The 13741-nt window shown below is 32.6% G+C and overlaps 3 protein-coding genes and 1 long non-coding RNA gene across 5 annotated transcripts in view; 2 read left to right on the top strand and 2 right to left on the bottom strand.

Annotated features, from left to right (window-relative positions):
• The window catches only part of LOC112086535, a 7446-nt gene extending 4595 nt beyond the window's left edge, over nucleotides 1-2851 (bottom strand). Inside the window, exons 1-5 of the mRNA XM_024155503.1 lie at nucleotides 2796-2851; nucleotides 2681-2743; nucleotides 883-895; nucleotides 563-685; nucleotides 136-394 (exon numbers count right to left, since the gene is read on the bottom strand). Of these exons, the coding sequence (XP_024011271.1) occupies nucleotides 136-394; nucleotides 563-685; nucleotides 883-895; nucleotides 2681-2743; nucleotides 2796-2851 (514 nt within the window). The remainder of the gene's footprint in view (nucleotides 1-135; nucleotides 395-562; nucleotides 686-882; nucleotides 896-2680; nucleotides 2744-2795) is intronic.
• Nucleotides 2852-4228: 1377 nt separating this feature from the next.
• LOC18016726 lies at nucleotides 4229-6055 on the top strand. Of its 2 annotated transcripts, none has more exons than XM_006401905.2 (6): nucleotides 4229-4449; nucleotides 4550-4605; nucleotides 5002-5125; nucleotides 5221-5327; nucleotides 5500-5563; nucleotides 5677-6055. In XM_006401905.2, the coding sequence occupies exons 1-6, from the start codon at nucleotides 4368-4370 to the stop codon at nucleotides 5754-5756; spliced, it is 513 nt and encodes a 170-aa protein (XP_006401968.1). In that variant the 5' UTR covers nucleotides 4229-4367; the 3' UTR covers nucleotides 5757-6055. The 2 variants fall into 2 exon arrangements, with proteins under 2 accessions (XP_006401968.1, XP_024012104.1); XM_024156336.1 differs by having other exon boundaries at nucleotides 5480-5563; nucleotides 5677-5754.
• Nucleotides 6056-9400: 3345 nt separating this feature from the next.
• Nucleotides 9401-10048, top strand: LOC18016725 (pectinesterase inhibitor 4). Its single transcript, XM_006401904.2, has one exon. It carries the CDS (start codon nucleotides 9413-9415, stop codon nucleotides 10046-10048), a length of 636 nt encoding a protein of 211 aa, XP_006401967.2. The 5' UTR covers nucleotides 9401-9412.
• Nucleotides 10049-12662: 2614 nt separating this feature from the next.
• LOC112086849 lies at nucleotides 12663-13246 on the bottom strand. Its single transcript, XR_002899700.1, has 2 exons — nucleotides 13115-13246; nucleotides 12663-12925 (listed from the first exon to the last, which is right to left on the bottom strand). It is a non-coding gene; the product is annotated as an uncharacterized LOC112086849 (long non-coding RNA).
• Between the last annotated feature and the right edge of the window lie 495 nt (nucleotides 13247-13741).

The raw sequence follows: 13741 nt of genomic DNA, 5'->3' as shown, positions 1-13741 counted from the left end.
ACATATGTTTTATCCCAACTAGTCTACTTAAAGGTTACACAAGTCTCTTGGTTTAGTATTCTACATCCCAACGCATGAAAACACAAGAGATTACTGCAAAAATAACTAAAAAAACACAAAGTAGGATATCAGAACCTCGATTAGCAAGTGCTTCTTTCACTCCAACAATTTCACTCTGAATGAACCCTATGAACTCCTCGATCTCGCTAATGGTCTTCTCGGTTGCAGCAAGGCGATCCTCCAATGCATACAGCCGATTCTCATATGATTGCAGAAGGGCTGTTCGGTGGTCACGGAACATGCTTTCGCTCTGCTTGTCAATTCGTATTTGAAGAATGGTCAGCTGCTCTTCAATGGCTAGATCCCACCATTTGGAGATGTGACCCGGTTTATCCTACACATATGACAAACGAAAACTTCAGTTATACTCGATGAATAACATTAAAACTATACACATATTGAGAAAAACCTCATTAAAACTATACACATTCGCCTAATATATCAGGGCAACTATAGAACTTCCTGCCAAACGTCTCTGGAGCTGTAGACTCTTCCAATCTACATTGAAGGCCGCAATAGCATCGTTCAGGTATCCCAAAGTCTCCATCAGCTTGCTTTGGAAGATGAGCTGCTGGTGTAGCTTGCTTTGGAAGATGAGCTGCTGGTGTAGCTTATCGGCATTACTCTGTAGAGATCAAGCAAACAAACTTGGAAGTTAACAAACAAAAAACTAAAACAGATACGACCACATAATAACTTTGCAGCTAAAAACAAAACAACAAAAACAAACTTTCCAAAAAAATATTTCTTACTCGCTAAACAACAAAATAACAAAAAAGGTAAATCTTGAAATAAAGAAAAAATCGAAATATTTTTACTTACTTGCTCACGGAATCTGTGAAAAAAAGTATTTTTACTTAGATCTGTTAAAAAAACAGTAAAGCAAAAGGACAAAAGAACAAAAGAACAATTTTAAAGGACAAACCAGTAAACAATAAGATACAGACTAAACAGAGAATGTAATAGCGAATAACTCACAGATCTGGAGAGATAACTAAGAACGATGAAGACGCCGGCTGAGATCTGCAGCAACAATATATGTAGTGATATATATGAAACAACATATGCATCAGAAACAGAAAAGAAGAGATGGGGAGCGCCGGGAAAGGCTTACTGCGAGAGAGAGTCGCGGCGAGAGAGACCAGAGTGCAGCGCCGTTTTACAGTGATCTAGGTTTTTTTATTTATGGTAACGACTGGTAAGTTTCTTTATATACTATGTTAAAAATTCCGGTTAGGTTAATTATTCTGGTTTGACTAGACTTCGATCCGTAGTCTGCTGAGCAGACTGATAAAGAAGTCTGCAGCCCTAGTTTAAAACTTTTCACTTTTTATGTTTATCCTAGATGGTTAAAAATGATTCATATTTATTAAATTATAATTTTTCTAGATCATACTTGTTGACATTTGATTTATAGAAACAAACTTCAGTTTACATTATTTTTATATAATTTTTAAATTTAAAAATAAGATTTAATAATATAGTAGACTTCTTTATCAGTCTGCTGAGCAGACTTCATTAGTATTGGCAGACTTCGAAGGGTTATAATCGTAATTGAGACATCCGTTTTATTGTTTACTCATGTAGGAGATAATGGTAATTTCTCTACCCCTCTGACCTATTTTTGCAATAGGTTGAATTTGGGGTATACTTTTGCATTTGGAATCAAATTGTGGCCTATTTTTAGCAATTTTCCCTTACATTGATAGACACAATTTTGGGTAATGTTCCCAACATTTGAAATAGAATATGTTATTATAAAATTTATTAATTTTAAAAATAATTATATAATATTTATTTATATTTTTATTAATTATTTTGAACTAGTGATTTTGATATTAAACATAAGAATATAGTTTTTATGTTTTTTTATCATTATTTTTAATGTTTATTTTGGTAATTTTATGTTTAACCGCTAAAACATCTGCTGGTTCGCCAATCAAAAATGTTCTGCAATCGGATCCGTCTTAAAAAGTTTAATCAGTCGTGCAAACCGCTTAATAATGCTCAAAACTACAATCACCCGCTTCCAAAAACTTCTGCATTCACAACCGCAACCGCTGCGTTTAAACCAGTCAGTCCTTAGTGTTTAACGTTTTTTTAACAGTAACAATACACGTTAAATATATACTTCTGATATATCCATTGACCAGAAAATTTTGCCGATTTAACCAAAATTAGAATGTCCGATTCATTTTGGTTGCTTGAGAATCAATTTGGAAAATTTGGTGTATTTTCAGAGATTCAGGTTTAGTTTGGTTGGTTAATTTGATTTTAGTAAAACTATGACTAAAATTCATTAAAATTTATTTCAATTTAGTTCGGTTCGGTTCAATGCTACACTTTTTTTCTTTTTTAATTGAATGTAAAATTGTATTCACTCAAAGCAATTTTACATCTAATACTTCAAAATTTGAAGTTTTTAAAGGGATTTAAAAGCTCTTTACACCACTACTCTCTTGTGGCAAACCAAAATCTGATGCCACCCTCAAAAGTTTGATCTCCTAGAAGTTGAATTCTGCTGAGTTTATTGCATACTGTTTTGTCGATGAGCTTCACCAACTCATTGGAGGGGACGACGCTTCACCATTTCTCCGTGTGTTCCTCTCCTTCCACAAACCTTAAATGGTTCCTTGCAGAATGTCTCTCAGGATGAACATAGGAATCTATTCCTGCAAAGAATCTGAAAGATCAGAAGATGTTTGTGTGTTACACAAGATCTTAGTGTGTGATACAGAGTTGTTGCTGAAGTCCTTAGAGAGAAACGAAGGGAAGAGGAACGAGAAGTCATGTTGTGAAATGTTTGATAAAGCATTGGAGTCTTATTGAGAAGATCCAAGAAGATGGAAAAGGGCCACGTGATTATCTAACTCATAATAGAAGTCATGTGGGCTCTGTCTCAAGTAGAAGCCCAACTACATGTCTCAGGTTGATGATGATGTGGGCTTGCTGAGTTAATGTTTTCATGTGAGAAGTTTAAATAAGACGAAGCAGTAACAAAAAAAATTCACGCACCTAAGGTTCTATTGTGTGACGTACACGGTGTGTGTATGGCGTCGTCCCACCAGACAAATAAAGAAATCTGTTGATGGTTTTGCTATGGAAATTGCACTTATCAGAAGAGACGTTGGTGCACCAGTGTTGCTAGTTGTAGTCAAACATGATGTGCTTGTTACTGTTTCCATAATCTATGTAAAAAAGAGTGGTAGACAGAGGTGTGTGTTGATGCCATATAGCAGTGTTGATGCCATATAGCAATTTTAGTTTGCAGTATTTTCTAGTGGATTAGGTCACGGGGATGTAGGTTCGCTGAACTCCGTTAACAAATGATGTGTCTCTATTATTTTACGCTCTTGCATATTCGTTCTGGTTAATCATCGTAATGGTATACAAACTTATAGTTCTAGCCTAGATCCAAACCTACAGAATCTTTTGCCAACCTCACCACCAAATTCCAATTTGTTGAATATTTTTCTCTAAGGATCTCCTGCATTAGCGGTTTCCAAATATGAGCTGAGTAACTACAGCTAAAAAATAGATGTTGCACTGTCTCAAGGGGATGTTGGCATAACACACATGAAGGATCATTGTTGGCATTCCACTTTAGCATACGGTCCCCGGTGGAGATGCTAAAGTGCATTGTTGACTAATGAAAAAAAAGAGAACTTAGGCGTGGCGTGCTTGAACCAATTGGCTCATACCATCCCAGTCACAACGCAGCTGATTTTCACGAATTAGATACCATGTGTCTTTTGATCTGAATCGTCTTTTGTATTTGTCCGTTTTGCATTTCTAAAGGGCAATGTCTTCTTCACTATAGTCTACTGTTCCCCTGAATTCTCAAGAATCACAGACGTCGAAGGCACCGGGTTGCATTTCTAAATAGGTGTGCTACACTTTACACATGTTCAATTTATAAAAGCAAAATAATAAATTAGTATACTTGGCTAAAATTAAGCGGTAGATACAATGTTAAAAAATTAAAGTGGCATTACAGGATTGGAAAAATAAATCGATTACTAACAGTAAAGAATTATACGTGTTTAGACTTTTAGAGTTTAGAGGTAGACATTTGTTTTTTGGTTGGAATCAGTTTGCTTTTCTTTTGATGTTCGGTTCGGTTCGGTTTTCGATTTTAATTCGGTTCCGTTCGGTAGAATGTTCAATCCTATCCAAATTAACAAAATCTAATGGATCCGTCAACGTGACCCTAAAACTCACTTTCTCTCTCCGCTCGACGCCGAACGCAAACGATCAATCGACGACGGCTTCTGACGACCAAACGGTGCCAATTTCCATCGGAGAAGATGCAGCAGAGGAAACCGACGGCGGGTAGGCCCAGTGGCACCGATGGATCCGATTTCTCATACCGGATGGTCGTTGACTCTCGTGAGTTTACTAAATCCAAAAGTCTCCTCTGTCTCCGATTTTCCATTTCTCTCGATTTCTTCTTGATCCATGTGGGCTCGGTTTTGTTCTGGGTTATTAGGTTACACGAAGGTCACTAAAGGGAAATCTCGTCTCCGTCCTTTGATCTTAGCTCAGGTACACTTTTCGTTTTCCTCATGTGAGTAAATTGATTCTTTTGGAGTTAGATTGTTCGCTTGATTGGTCGTGGTTTCGAATTGGTGAATAAGCATTGCAAATGTTACATCAGAGGTTAAATTAGATACTGAATCATCAAAATTCAAGTTTCAGAAAGTAGTGTTTGTGATCAGGTTTGAAGAAATTGCGTTTGGCTCAATCTAATTCTCAACTAGCTTAACCAAGTTTTTTTATCTTTAATCTCTACCAAATAGATACTCATTTTTCACAAAATTCTCATATTGGTTCCCACTATTGTAGTGTTCTTGAAGTTGTGTAGCATAAGAAAAGTTTGGATATTGATCTTGGAGACATTATCTGCTTTTAGGCTCAAATCTTTAAGAATCTTTTTTGCAGGCTACGATTTATATGATTGGACTATCGTGTGCATTTCTGACAACGACTAAAAAGGATGAGACGAACACACTTGCAATTGCATCTGCTGCTTTTGGCTTAGTGTCTTCATTAATAGGAGAATTAGGTTAACCCTTACTCTTCTTCTCCTTCTTTTTATTAATCAAAATCATCGTTTTTGTTTTGGTTTCTTTATATTTGTTGTTGTCTCTTTCACAAAAGGTTGCAGACGCAGCAAAGCAAATCTTTTGAGGCTCTACACAGCTGCATCTACCGTTGTCATGGTTCTTTCGGTGTTTTGTGCTGTTAGGAGCAGATTAACAATGGAGGTAAATTGCCTAAAACATAATTTAACTCTTATCTACCTGCATTAAGAGTAATTGCCAAGTGTTTGTCGTGCATCATTAGTCCTTTAGATGTTAGTTAAGCGTTTCTTAGTTCGAAAGACATGGAAAGGATCTTGTAATGATTTGTAGGAAAGAATCTTGTAATGATTTGTAGGAAAGGAATAGCTCGGGAACAACAGCGAAGCTTGAGCTCGTAGGGTTCATTTGTGCTCAATTAGGTAAAATTTCCGGAATATTGTCCTCGGTTTCTTTATTATCTACACTTTCTTTCCACTTGTGTTGAACATTCGAGGGTTCTAATAGATGTTTTGGGGTATTTTGTCGAATGCAGGAGCGGTGGTGCAGATATTAGCAATCATCGTTACGGGTTCTCTTGTCAATAATATGTCACCGCCTACGAAAACAGCATAGAGAAACAGAGGATTTGGGTATTGCATCTGTGATTCTCCTGCATGAAGAAGAAACTTGAAGTTTTGTACCGTTTAGTTTTTTTTTTTCCACCAAATGAATAGTTGTATACCGTTGTTTACTTAATCATTCAAACACACATTATTGATAGATTTGGTGCAGCTAGCTTAAGAAACCAGATAACTCAGCTCAACCAAGATACTCAAAAGAATTGAATAGGACCTTCTTCTAGTTACATAGTTGAATTCAAAGGAATCTCAACGTAAAGGAGACAAATCTCGTTTATTAATAGTCAAAATTGCCTGTAAAACTTGAAACTTAAATAACGCTTAAATAGCTTCTAATCTTTATGTCACTTCATTGTTGACAAGAAGGAAAAATAACGACATAGTTTAGGATTACTCTTATCCAGTGTTCAAAAAATCGGCTAGGGGCTGTTTGGGGTTAGCCGATCCGATTTTCATAAAATCAGTGAAACAAATCTGGTTTAGTAATAAATCAGACCAAATTGGAGAAATTCGGAAAAATCGGATCAAATCGGTAAAATCTAGACTAATTATTCTTATTTTTATTTCAATTAATTTTTATTGTTTTGGATGGTAAACCAACATCGGTTTACAAAAAAAGAAAAAAAAATTGAAACGTTGGTTTAGGATTAATAAATATAATCATCTCCACTATTCCACCGTCGCTTATCTCATTCCTTCATAAACTTTTTCTGAAGAATGGTTAATCGATCCACTTCAAATCAATGAAGAACCTAATGGCCATCCTACTTACCAAACCCAAAGTGATGAGCTAAGCGGAGATATCGATTTTGACGATGAAAATGATATAACCATTGATTTTGAATTTGAGTCTGAAAATGAGCAGGTGGTGGATATGGATGTGTTTGAAGAATATGTTAGATAGATTTCTCTTTGCATAACATTTTAAAGTTTTTAGATTAAAACTTACTTTGGTTTGAAGAATTTGATGATTTTTAGTTTGGTTTCTATGTTAAACTTTATTCTATAATTTTATTTATCAAATTTTCTTACTTTTTTATTAAAACATAAATTTTGACAAACTAATTGTCAAGAAAACGATTAAAACTTTTTTAAAATATGATATATAGATAGAAAATTTATAAAAAAATTATAAAAAATTTGCTATTGCCTAGGCTCTACCTAGTCTCCGACTAATCTGTCTAAGCGTTAATCTCCTATCACACGCCTAGCCACCGCTAGCAATTTTTTTAGCATTGCTCTTATCCCTTAACTAGTTGCTTAACCACAGTTCTCATAATGATAAGAAGATGGGTTTACGTTGATTATTCAATTAAAATTGTTATTAAGCATGAGAATGCAGTTGTATTCCATAAACTCTGTTTGATTATCTAATTTAAAACATCGGTGTTTGATGTTTCATGAGAAACGTTCATTATCCAATAGTTACGTTCTTAGGCTTAACAAAATAACAACTCAATTAATTTTCCTAATTAATTAGTCCGTCGGTACCTACGGGAAGCAATATAAATTAATTTTAAACGACGACAATGCTATATATAATTAAAGATTAATAATGGACGAGTATTGTATGAGACTCACGTATATGTTGTTTTCCAGCCAAGAATACCAAGTGGCCCATGTTAATGTTTTTGTTGGTTCTCTTCCCAATTCTCATTATTCCATTTTATCGATGTACGTTCAATTTTCTAATATTATTGTTGGCTTTTTTCCTTCTATAATCAGGGTTCCTATTTTGAAGTACAACATGTCACTATTTGAATATTATTGTGACGATTTTTATTTGTATCAGCCGAAATGGTATCATACTTAAGACCCATAAAACCAAGATGAATGCATGACTACTCGACGACTACACTTGTTTTAGTGAAAATTAGTCGGCTTGTAAGAATCTGGATGACCCCTAAGTAGCAAAAAAAATTTGTCATATAACGTAATGACATTGATGGAGTCTCGATAAAATTAAGTAGATAGTTTTTATGTTAGCAAGTAAGTAAGTAACTATGATGCATTTGCAATTAACATATACATGTACGTATATATATGTAGAACGTTAAGAAACACTCTATTCATGTTCAATGGACCCGCGTCACCCGCCAAACATAAATAGGAATTATAATTAGTATTTGGACTCTAATACTTTTTCTTTTTTCTTTCTTCGAACTCGGATCATAATAAAAAGCTTTGGGATCATCTTTAGACTTTATAAAATGATAAAACATTTTGTTTTCGCATATCCGCAATTCTATTTATATAACAAAACAGTTAAAAGCTAAATGGGTATAAATAGATTGTATATACCCCTCACATGTTACTCTAAGTTTCATCTTATGTCAAACTGTCAAAGTTAAAATCCAAACGAATTAGAACAAAAAGCATATATATGAATAGTTTCATCTTCATCTCTGTGAAAGCCTGGTTGAGCTCAACAATCTAAAATTGTTATCCACGTACCAGTTTATTAGATTTTCTATCACATGAGAAACATCGATCTTGAAATTTTTGAGTCCCAATTAATTCTACCAAAGACTTAATTATTATATTAAAATATAGTTGACTATACGTTCAAATTATGTAAACTATTTGTAAATGACAACGAATACAAAAAAAAATATGTAGGGGTAAGCATGACAGGCCAATTCTCAAATAATCAAGTCTTTGAATTATTAGAGGATTGAGTTATTCCTCCGAAAGAGGAGATCTAATCCATGTTCATCACGTCACATGCCACGTACCTAACATTTCCTTACGCTTAAATATCGGAATAAACTTGTAATATTGCTCTACTTTTATTTGCTGACAAAGTAAGACATCCTATAACTAGTATTTATTTTCTCTTTTCACACTTACAATATTTCGAAAATTACAATCTCCTTTGTCCTTTCACACCCTAATGAATGTTATCGTCAAACAAGCAATAACGACTGATGATAGTTTCTATAGATATCAGGCATGTAGTTAACTTTTAAAGACTGAAAAGGTTTGAAAAAAAAAATGGTAAACAAACCATAATTTTTAGGATATTCGCATCTATTATAACTTAATTAACAATTAGATGAAAACGAGAGGAGTTAATGAGATGAAATCCCTAGCATACTCAAAATGGTGTAGTGATGTAGTCAAGTATTGACATTAAATGCTATTATAATTACAATCGGCCTTATCTTAATGGCCTGGTTGAGTACACACTAATTAACCATAGCAAATGAAAAAAAAAACATACATAATCACAACTGAATTATCTTTACTGTTACAGTATATGAAAAAATAAATAAACAAAAACCATTCGATAGGTATCGTGAATATCTAATTCGAATAATTGAGAGTTGACCATGATATATTATACGATTTCTTGACAATTTTTCAAAAAAAAAGTAACGTACAGACGTATATATACGCTCTACAAAACAAATAATACAAATATGATTGTTGATATACAAAGAAACCATACATTATACATATAGATCGATAGAATCTTTACGTTTTAAAAGAAAGAGGCCAACTCAGTTATTTCATTCAATATAAAAACAAAATATGCATGTGTGTTCTATAGATATAATACACACAAGATACAACATATATAGCTTCACAATCATTCCCTATAAATCTGTTCACATCCGAAAGATAAACCCTAAAATGAAATTACAAAATATGAAAGTTGCCACCATTAACATGTCGCAATTCCTCTACTCTCTAATGCTCATCTTTGTTTTCCTCACATCGACAAACATCAAGAAAACAGCAGCCGCTCCACCATCCTACTCCCAAAACCACAAAATGTTCGTGAAAACGGCATGCAAGTCGACAACATACCCTGAAAAATGCTACAAGTCCTTATCTTCCTACTCCTCCGCCATCAAATCCGACCCGATCAAGCTATGCACAACCGCGCTTAACATCAACGTGAAATCCGCAAAAAAAGCTACTTCCGTTGTCTCTAAGCTTCTAAAAAAGTCTCAGAAATCAGCCGCCGGAAGAAAAAACAAAATGCTACCGGAGACGCTTATTCTCAAGGACTGCCTCGAGGAGATGAAGGACACAATTGTTGAGCTCAAGCAAGCCATCACAGAGATGAAGACTCTAAGAGATGGTGACTCGGTGGCTGAGCACATATCAAACGTGAGGACTTGGGTAAGCGCGGCGTTGACCGACGAAGGGACTTGTACGGACGGGTTCGAGGAGGTGAAAGTGAATAAAGAAACGAAGAAGAAGGTAACGAAGGTTGTTGAGGAACTTGCAAGGGCGACTAGTAATACTTTGGCGCTTATTACTAATCTACGTTACTAGCTAACAAATCCCAAAAAAATAAGATTCTTGTCAATGAATTATTACTACTCCTTGCATGTGCATGCTTCTTTTAATTTTTTTTTCTTCACGTCAATATTGATGCGATAATTGTATGTACTGTAGTATTGTAAGATTTTAGAGTTAATTTTATTAAGCCAAATTATATTATATATATATATGTATCATATATATTTTTATGTTAACTGACAGGTCTAGTTCTAATCACCAAAGACTGCGACCCTGACAATATTATAAAAAGTTTTAAAGAGTTATAATTCAAAACTTAGAGCATCTCCATTTTTTATGAGGGGTTGTTAAACATTGTTTAATATTAAATTTGACATCTTAAAAAAATTAAGAACCCCTCTATTTTTATTAGTCCATCCTTTATACTCTTAACAGGTGGTTAAAATGTAAAATTTTCTCACTAAGCGGCTGGGCTTTTTCCTCTAACGGGCCTTTCCCGATTTCCAACCCAAAACCATTAAAACACAGAGCTAATGAAAATAGGACACGTTGTTATATACTCTCTTAACAGAGGTTGTTATATAAAAACTTTAGCATACGAGTTGTAAGCTTTTCAGAGTTTTTTATTAGCTAAAAATCATAACAACCCTTCTATATCTCCTCGATGGAGATGGTCTTATGTTCAATACAAAGTTAGCCAGCTAGGATTGGCATGTGTGATGTCTCAACACTATCACGGAGCATAGAAGTATGTTCAATACAAAGTTAAACGTTGGCAAATTACGAATTATGATTTACCTATTTTGGACAGAAATGAACAACATGATTCATCGGCAAGACGGCAATATATAATTTATCGTTCATTTGATTCTTTGTTAAGCTTGGTGGAATCTATGATTTGGCTCACCAACGTTTACGAAATTTTCCAAGTTCTGTTTTTTAGCTTATTCTTTGTTTTTTATTCTTATTTTGGCAAGGTGCATTCTACATTTCTAACTAGTGTAGCTCACTTTTTTACTCATTGCAAACTCTTTCATTATATATGAATATTCAAATACTTAATTAAAAAAAAACAATATGATTCGTCAGTGTGTCCCTGATTCTACGATTGTGAAATTTTGCTACAGATTTGGTCTTTTTTCCGTCTTCTATATAATACATTGAAACGTGTAGGTGGGTTGTTCTTGAAATCTTTTCTAGAAGTTTGATTTTTGATTATTTAAGTTTGATTTTTAAAACATTCAAAGATATATATATATATATATTTGGGGGCAAATATCTTCGGACATAGCCGGGCTTTACTCAATTGGTGTCCCAAACTATACTACGACGCTCGAACCGGATCTCCTTCACAGTGGTGATCCCCTCTTCATTATCCTTCAACGACAAAACTGTTGTTTCCACATCTACACTTTTTTCAAGATTTTCAATTTCTATCCCATGATTCACAACCATCTGTAACAGCCATTGTTTTTGTAGGTGATCCCGAGTTCGTGACACGCACAGTTTAGACTTTTGAGATGTACCCATTTCTGACATAGTAAAATTCTACATCAGGTTCTAAACCTTCTTTGAATTGAAAATATATCATTTTCGTTTTGTTAATCCACATGTCATCAATTAATTGGCTTCACTTGTATAACTAAATTAAATAATTAAAATATATATATATACATATATATTTATATTTATATATATGGAAAAATTGTCAAAAAAACAATCAAGTTTCAAATTTTAGCCATTAAAAACACAAACTATGCATGAATAGTAAAACTCATCATATTTTGTTGACTTAAAATATAAATCTTCAACTTTTATTGATTCAGTCAAAAATGACATGACGTTAAATGCATTAACAGACCCAAAAAGTGTAATTAAGTTCACAATAAAAGAGGTTAATTGGATTATAAAAAATAACTGAATTATGATATCAATTGGGGTTTCATATGCTTGTTAAAAAGATAAATTGGTAGTAGTGTAATTTATTTAGTATATCTAGTATATTTGTTCGACCAAAAAAGAAGGAAGTATATTTGTATATGTTTTTTTTACTTAATTTATTTATTTTTAGAAAAGGATGTCAAATATTTATATATTTATATATATAAATGTGCCTTTTAGTTGTGTAGTTTTTTTTTGTGCTACAAATTAGTATATCTAATTTTCTCAGAAAAAGGATTACATTTAATATGGAAATTCATCATTATTGTAAAATATTTTGATGGTGCTGTGATTTATTTGGGACTAAGCATATTTTTGTGCAAACGTCAATTAAATATACTTAATATACTCCTTCCGAATTTATTTAGTTGTCGTTTTAAGGTTATGCACACAGATTAAAAAAATATTAATTGTACTAGTTTTTCAATATAAAAACATCATTAATTATCTATTTAAATACAATTCAACCAATAATAAAACAAATTGCATAATAAAAATAATTATCAAAAATAAAAAACTAATAAATATTGCATTGAAAACTGAAAACGACAAATAATTTAAACAAACAAAATTCTCTAAAACGACAACTAATAAAAAACGGAGGGAGTATCTTTCAACATTGTAATTAAAATTTTGAATAAGAAAAATTCTAAGTAATAAAATTTGAAAAAGAAAAATTAAAAGAGATGTCAAATGATCCAATATGGAGAGAGTGAAACCATTATTATATATATATATGATTATATAAATATTTTAGTTATGGAGATACAGTAAATCATATCAAAGATAGTTAATGAAAACAATTACACATATGTCCCTCGGGAACATTTGAGCAGCTGCAACGAGTGTACCAATGATCTTTATTATCATCTGCAATATCTGCTAGGCATCGTGCCCATCCTTCAGGACCACAATCCCATCCATGAGCAATGTAAACAAGTTGAGGTGCATGTAGTTTTCTCGCCTCAACTATTTTATATTAACAAAAAAAATGTTAGAAGATAGATAAAACGTCTTCTACATAAATAATTGATAATACAACAAATTACAAGTTTTCTTTTATTTTTTTAATTGTAACAATATTTTTTCATCAATCAATGTTTCATATTACCCAACTAAATAAAATTTTTTTTTTAAAAAAAATAATAAGTATATCACCTTTAGCATGGTGGATAACAAAGAACATGAGAACACAAGAGATCACAAACAATGTAGCAGACCTCATTGCAAAATTTGATGAAAAGATTTTCTATGTTTTGGTGAGTTGTTTTCGCTTATGTTGTGATGAATATTTTCTTATCAACATTGTTTATATATATATACACACAATATTTACTAAATTATTTTTTTTATTTTGACTCAAATAAAAGGTAATTAGTTGTATATTTGACCAAAATAATTAATTACCTATTTAAGAGTCAAAAACAAAAATATTCATTAACATACTATTTAACGTTACATTTGACCATTCCACTTATAGGTGATTAATTAAGTACCCAAAAAAATATTCTTTAATTAAACAAATATATACAATTATATGATGATACATATTACTTAATAGTATTTAAATTTGACCACATGCAAGCCCTTTGACAATTAAATGATATATATATGTTTAATTAAAGAAACATATTTTTACGTATTTAATTGTATATTTAATCATATTCAAACTCAAATATATATTTCACACTCCTTTTGGTCTAGAAAGTTTGATTTTTTGGCTTTATATTCTTGTTTCAGAAAGTTTACTTTTCAAAGATTTTTATCTATTTTAATGATTAAATA

Source organism: Eutrema salsugineum, unplaced genomic scaffold (assembly GCF_000478725.1).
Source record: "Eutrema salsugineum unplaced genomic scaffold, Eutsalg1_0 scaffold_2, whole genome shotgun sequence".
NCBI lineage: Eukaryota > Viridiplantae > Streptophyta > Magnoliopsida > Brassicales > Brassicaceae > Eutrema > Eutrema salsugineum.
The sequence above is the reverse complement of the archived record's forward strand: the minus strand, read 5'-3'. Positions and strand labels throughout refer to the sequence as shown.

What these genes read in the sequence shown, in the direction of transcription:
- LOC18016726 (XM_006401905.2), top strand. Translation starts at nt 4,368, where the DNA reads ATGCAGCAGAGGAAACCGACGGCGGGTAGGCCCAGTGGCACCGATGGA. An exon ending in GTCCTTTGATCTTAGCTCAG is followed by an intron (nt 4,606 to 5,001) that starts GTACACTTTTCG and finishes TCTTTTTTGCAG; the next exon opens with GCTACGATTTATATGATTGG. An exon ending in GTTCATTTGTGCTCAATTAG is followed by an intron (nt 5,564 to 5,676) that starts GTAAAATTTCCG and finishes TGTCGAATGCAG; the next exon opens with GAGCGGTGGTGCAGATATTA.
- LOC18016725 (XM_006401904.2), top strand. Translation starts at nt 9,413, where the DNA reads ATGAAAGTTGCCACCATTAACATGTCGCAATTCCTCTACTCTCTAATG.